Here is a 6,317-nt window from a genome sequence, read left to right as displayed (position 1 = left end):
TTAACGCGCAGTCGGCCAACTCTAACCCGCCCAGTAAGGTGGCCAGCATGTTGCTGACCGTGTAGATGTCCGCGTCGTAGGTCGCGGCATACGTGGTCAAAGGGGCGAGCAGCGCGTGAAGCTTCGTAGTGAGGCGCTCCGATATCCACTGGGCGTACGACAGCCCCAACGGGCTTGAGAGCGCTGTCTTGAGTTGTCGGATGAGGAGCTCCCCTACCCCCCGGATAACTTGTTCCACCGCCGCCGCGATGTTTGTAAGCGGGGCTCTGCTGCCCAATGACATCAGTACACCGCCCACAATAGCGTCTGCCAGGATGTGGGTATGTGTGGTGCCTCCCAAGTTGGCGTTCGCGCGTACTAAGGTCTCCCGATGGCGTTCCACCGCTACCGCTGCTGCCTGGGCGGCCAGGCGACCAGGGTTGCCTCCCAATCCCATGGGCGGGGGTTGTAGGTGCTGCAGCGCTGGCATCTGCACGATCCTACGGGTAGTCATGCCTCGGGCGTCGGATTCTATCGGTCCAAAAAGCACGTTCCCAAGGAGAAGTTTACCCCCCGGCTGGGGCAAACCGTCTGATTCTGCCGCTTGGCTCCAGTGGCCCGGCGCTGGCGCTGGGTGGGCTACCGTTTACGTTGCGCGTTTCGGGGCGAACGGAATGCCCATATTTTCCCAGCTGAGGTGGCCTGTCGCTGCCGGGTGTAGATCGCTGCTCTCGCGTTGTCTCGCCAATGCTGGGTACTCCTGGCGTTCCTCGACGGGGTAGGGTGGGGCCACTACGCCGGCGGTACGCCAAACACCAGCCTCGGGTGCGGGGTGGCCATCCCGCTCCGTGGCGCCGCTGCTCAGGTACTCGTTCGCGGGCAGACTCGGGGGCCGGGCTACCTGTCTCTCCTCCAGAGAGGTGGGAAACCGGGGCCCCGAGGGCTCGTGTAACTGTCTACCGCCTACTGGCGCGTTTCCGAGCCTCGAAGTCAGGTTGGTGCTTTCCAGGTCTAGCATGCCCGCGGCGTGCGCCGCCAGCAGCCCTTCTAGCCCGTGCTGGTGGAGGATCTGGTGGCATAGGTTGATTTGCACCAGTCGCCGGACTTGCCGCCCTGCTGCGTCTGCGGCCGATGGCTGGGAGCCCGCTGCCCCAAGGTCTTCATCTGCCGTCGCCGGGGGCTGACCTGCTGGTGGCGCCGCTAGTGGGTTTAGGGTTCTCAGGCCAAACAGGTCCCGTGGGGTAGGGTTCCGGTCGGCCTGGAATGTCGCTGCTTCCCACGCGGTGAGGAGGTCGACCGCCGCCCTCGCGCCTGTGGCTTGCGCTCTTCCCGGGGTATCTAGACGCTGTCGCCTGGCGGCTGGTGAACGTGCCGTCGGCGATCCCAGCAGCTGGACGGACGGCATGCGCAGGGGTGACCCTCCCCCTAGGCCGCGAGGCACTCCCAGGGGTTCGGCTTGGCGGGAATTTCCCGAATCCGGTCCCTGGGTGGCTGCTTGTTGGTCCGGTGGTAGGAGTTGTGGTGCGCGCATGTCAGTTTCCTGTAGGGACGGAAGATGGTGGAGGTGCCGCGGGTTTGGTCTAGGTCTCCGCCTTGCCTCGCTATTGATAATATCTCGTGATGCCGAGTCTAGGTCGCCGGATATCTTGGCGCAAATCGTGTAAGGATTCCGCCGGACATTGTCTGGTCTGCCTCTGACTCGCTATGATGAGGTCTCTGGCTCGCTGGGGTGTCGGCTTCCGGTCACTAACATGGTCAGCGCCTGGCTCGCTGGGAAGTGATGCTGCCAACTTGCTGGAGGGGACGATTTGCCCCAAGCTCTCTAGGAGGGTCTGTCTCCGATGCGCTAGGGGTCAGCCCCACTCGCTAAGGGGGGGTCAGCCTCCCATTCGTTAGGGGGTCAGCCCCAAATCGCTGTGAGGATAAGCCCCGGTTCGCTAGGGGATCAGCCCCAGCTCGCTGGGAGGATCAGCCTCCGATTCGCTAGGGGGTCAGCCCCAAATCACTAGGAGGGTCAGCCTCCAATTCGCTCGGGGATCAGCCCCAAATCGCCAGGAGGATCCGCCTCCAATTCGCTAGGGGGTCAGCCCCCAACTCGCTAAGAGGATCAGCCTCCGTTTCGCTAGGGGGTCAGCCCCAACTCGCTAGGAGGATCAGCCTCCAATAACGCTAGGGGAATAGCCCCAACTCGCTAGGAGGAATCAGCCTCCGTTTCGCTAGGGGGTCAGCGCAACTCGCTAGGAGGTTCAGTCTCCAATTCGCTATGGGGTCGGCCCCGAATCGCTAGGAGGATCGGCCTCCAATTCGCTAGAAGATCGGCTCCAACTCTCTAGGGGGATCGGCCCACAATTCGCTATGGGTCAGCCCTAATTCGCCAAGTGGTCAGCCACAAATCGTTGGGGGGTCCGCCTTCAAGGGGATCAGCCCCACTCGTTAGGGGACATCTGCTTCTACCCGTTAAGGAATCCGTCCTTGCTCGCTAGGAGGGTCAGTCTCCCCTTCGCTATGGAATCGGCCCCAACCCTCTAAGGGTGCCGACTTCTAACTCTCTAGGTGAAACCTGCCGCCGTCGCTAAGGGAGGGGTGACCTCTAACGCTAGGTGGCAGCAGCTCCCGAAGGAAACGCGAAGGGGGTCGACTTTCGTCACGCATAAGAGTACCGCCAAAGGTTACTCCCTAATCCCTAAGGTGGTCAAGTGGGGCGTTACTGCGTGTCTCGGTTTCGCGTCGCTGAGAGAAATTCGGCCGCCGCGTCGCTAGGGTTGGGGTCGTGGGGGTTCGGTCTCTGCCTCTACGCGCGACATATTATGTCCAAATTCGTCGAGCAGAGTGCGTTTATCTTCGCTGCCGGTGTACTTCCTCGCCAAACGGAAACGTAATCCTTCTCGCGTTGCCGAGTTCGCATTGCGTCGCGTTTTGGGATCCGAGTGCACGGGTGCGCGCTGCCGTGATCTTTACCCCCTGGTCTCTCGCTCTAACCACTCACCGGTCTGTCTGGGGGATCCATCTCCTCCCCGTCGCGTTCAATCACGCGCCTCGCCGGTGCCGACTACAAGCAAGTCAAACAACAAGGTCGGAAAGTCAGATGCGATGGACTTGGTCCGGCTCTGAGACGGGTGCTCTGCCTTCGCTTCATTGCAATGAACCATTCACAAGGATGACTTGTCGCTCTTCTAGGTGTGTCTAACTGGTCCGTCGGTCGCTGCTTGTTATGATGGGTCGGTCGACCCAGTATGCTTGCAAGTTTTCCTTATCAGCCATTGCTCAAAACTAGCACGAATTAAGATGACAAAGACGCTATTAGTCGCTTAAATCCCGACGAAGGCAAGGAGCGCCTTCAGTCGCGCCTTCTCTCAGCCGGTCAACCCGCCGACACCGCTCTTGCGGCCCAGATGCCGATGACTGGGCAAAGGCTGGCCAATAAGGAAACAAATTTCATACCTCGTTTTCCATTACTGGGTACGCTTCGTTGTTTCTTGGCTCCGGTGGGTCGGTGTAGTTTGGCTGGCTCTTGGTTGTCTCTACTCGCTACCTTAGCGAAGAGACGTTAAAATGATATTGAGAGAGAGGGACTGAATTGCGCAGATGCTCGGTATGTTGGAGTTCACTTGCTGTCGTACCACCGTTGTTGCGAGCATTTAAGTCTCTGTAAAGGCCCACTTCACGCTAGTCCGGTACGGAGCGACGAGCATTTACATTCAAGCACTTCTGAGTTGTAAAACCAATAAATCCGACGGTTGGTTCAAACCTGTTCACGTCAACCAGATATCTTGAAGGCATTGACAAGTATATTAGCACGGCTCGTAATTGGTACAGTTATCGTTTGGCCGAGTGTACCTTCTTAACGAGTGGCCGTACCATGTTACTGATCGAATGTTGCGTGGACTTGTCACATCGCCGGCGATCTCTCTCTTCTCTGGTATCATCGTTATCTTCTGAAAAGAAATAAATCCAAGGATGCTACGATGCTACCAGCGTCTATATCGACCGTTGCATTTGCAATTTTACTCTCAATTATTCTTGTCCAAGTCGTGAGTCATGCTTTCTTTCTGCATTCAAATGTTACAAAACGGAGCGAACCTAATTGAATTGCTGATTGTCAACCTGCAGAGCGCCGACCTGATACCACCAACGAATATCTCGGCCTGCGCCGAGGGTTGCACGACGTATGGAACATGCAACGAGGACATTGGGAGGCAAGGGAGCAATTTATGAAGCGGCAAGCATAATCTCGTGACTGCTTAACAAACGCACATTCGCCTACTCCTGCCTTCGCACCCGTAGATGCGACTGCCCCAAGAACAGAACAGGCCCCAGCTGCTTGGACGTAGCCGATCGCTCCATCCTTCGGGGACGATGTGCAAAGGCGTTTTACCCGTCCATCATGGAGTGCACCAAATCGGAGTTGTCGTGCCTCAACAACTGCAACAAGAAGGGAACATGCACGGGCGGCTGGTGCCACTGCCAACCTGGTGCGGCGGGGGGGGGGGGATAGGGAAGGCGCGGGGGCCCTGGGTGGGGAGGCCCTGCGGAAGGGGCGGTCTGGAGACCTGGAGCGGGGCGCAAGGGAGGGTGTGTGTGAGAGGGAGAGTGTGTGTGTGTGTATGTGTATGTGTGTGTGTGTGTGTGTGTGTGTGTAGATGAAAGAATGCACTTGCACTCCTGCACCTGCACCTAGCCAACCTACTCGACCAACGTCCCCTCCCGACACATGGTCCCCCCCCCCCCGCAGCCCTTCCCGCAGGACGGATCTCTGCGCATGTCTGAATTGCATGGCATGGCATTGCATTGCGTGTGGCGGTTCCGCACCTGTCCCGTCCAGTCCCGTCCTGTCGGGAGGTTGTGCCTGATCTGGAAACCCTGCCTCGCCCTCGGCCCCTCCTTGCCTCCTCTTCTTACGATAGGGCGCTTCGGCGCGGACTGCTCCCTGTCCCTGGGCCCGGACGGTCGCCCCCAGCTGCTGGCGGATAAAGGGTATCAGACGCGGGAGAAGAGGCCGTGGGTGTATGTGTACGAACTACCGCCGCACCTCTTCACCTGGTGGGCGCGTTACGGCTGTGACCGTGGCTGTGTGTGTGTGTGTGGGGGGGGGGGTATGCCGGGGTGTATGAGGGGGCTTCTGGGGGCCCCGGAGCCCGGCTGGGGTGACTGGTCGGTCGGTTGGTTGGTTGGTTGGTTGGTTGGTTGGCGTTTCCGGGGTCTGGGGTTTTTTGTGCCGTTGGAGGGGAAAGGTTGGGAACCCCAGCCCCTAGGTGTGCACCCGTGTGTATGTGTGTATATATGTATGTATGGATATATGTACGCACGCACCTCCCCTTCATCCCCCAGGCTTAACACCAAACGACTGGACCGCTCAACTCACCTGATGTTCTACCAGCGGCTGTTGGGCTCTGGGGCCCGGGTGGCGGATGGAGATCTGGCGGACTGGTGAGGCGGGTGTGTGTGTGTGTGGTGGTGTGTGTGTGTGTGGGGGGGTGTATATGCCAAGCCAAGGATCTGCAACCGCTTTTTGCGTCCCACTTCTCCCCCCCCCCCCCTTATCTCTTCCCCCCTGTCGCAGGTATTACATCCCCATTAGGCTCCGAACCGCGACCGATTCGGCCTTTTTGAAATACGCCATTGAATATATACGGGAGGCCTATCCCTGGTGGAACCGTACGGGAGGTGCACGACACTTCGTCATACACACGGGTGAGGAGGTGGCAATGGCGCTTGGCGGTGGTGATGCCGTCCAGGGAGAACTTCGAGTCGGGCAATGACGACAATGGTGGACGAGCAGCTTCCCTTTCTTGGTCAAGGTGCTCTTCTTCCCGTCATGTCGGGGGGAGGGGTCGGTTTCGGAGCCCTTCCATGAATCGCCCGACTGCACCCGACTGACAAATACACTCTCCCCTCCTTCCGCTGCCCCCCCCCTTGGGTTGCCACTCAACCCACACACACAGGTGACTTGGGTGCGGATGAGGTGATGGATGATGTGTACGGCATGGCGGCCAACATGACGTGGCTGACACGTGAGTGGGGATCTCCCTCGGCCCCCCGGGGGGCCCCTGGGAAGGGAGAGGGGATGGAGGTGGAGGGGACACTTCCGCCTCAATGGAATCTGGCAATATGCTGGTCATTGCAGCCTGCCTGCCTGTCTGTCTGTCTATCTGTCTGTCTCTCTGCCTCCTTTGTCCATCTCTCGCTACCGTCCACTAATAACCCCCGGCCCCCGCCCCTCCTCAGATTGGGGCCTTACGGTGGATAAGAACACCTCCGGCTGGTGGAAGGCACACCGCCCCGACAAGGTGGGGATGCGGGTGCATTGAGGGGTTCACCACTCTCCCCCCCCTCAACCC

At 59.3% G+C, this 6,317-nt stretch overlaps 2 protein-coding genes across 2 annotated transcripts in view; one reads left to right on the top strand and one right to left on the bottom strand.

Annotated features, from left to right (window-relative positions):
• Window positions 1–411: 411 nt before the first annotated feature.
• Window positions 412–3,432, bottom strand: VOLCADRAFT_104298 (uncharacterized protein; the record flags this gene model as incomplete). The annotated part of the gene is made up of 3 exons (XM_002949330.1): window positions 412–1,519; window positions 2,966–3,028; window positions 3,421–3,432. The coding sequence occupies 3 exons, from the start codon at window positions 3,430–3,432 to the stop codon at window positions 626–628; spliced, it is 969 nt and encodes a 322-aa protein (XP_002949376.1). The 3' UTR covers window positions 412–625.
• Window positions 3,433–3,936: 504 nt separating this feature from the next.
• elg17 (acetylglucosaminyltransferase) overlaps window positions 3,937–6,317 on the top strand; it is a gene marked incomplete at both ends in the record, with an annotated part of 3,851 nt that continues 1,470 nt past the window's right edge. The window contains 7 exons of the mRNA XM_002949445.1: window positions 3,937–4,010; window positions 4,264–4,451; window positions 4,884–5,019; window positions 5,308–5,406; window positions 5,540–5,670; window positions 5,922–5,990; window positions 6,205–6,266. Of these exons, the coding sequence (XP_002949491.1) occupies window positions 3,937–4,010; window positions 4,264–4,451; window positions 4,884–5,019; window positions 5,308–5,406; window positions 5,540–5,670; window positions 5,922–5,990; window positions 6,205–6,266 (759 nt within the window). The remainder of the gene's footprint in view (window positions 4,011–4,263; window positions 4,452–4,883; window positions 5,020–5,307; window positions 5,407–5,539; window positions 5,671–5,921; window positions 5,991–6,204; window positions 6,267–6,317) is intronic.

This window comes from Volvox carteri (assembly GCF_000143455.1).
Source record: "Volvox carteri f. nagariensis unplaced genomic scaffold VOLCAscaffold_14, whole genome shotgun sequence".
NCBI lineage: Eukaryota > Viridiplantae > Chlorophyta > Chlorophyceae > Chlamydomonadales > Volvocaceae > Volvox > Volvox carteri.
Note: the sequence above shows the minus strand (reverse complement) of the source record. Positions and strands in the feature narration are given on the sequence as shown.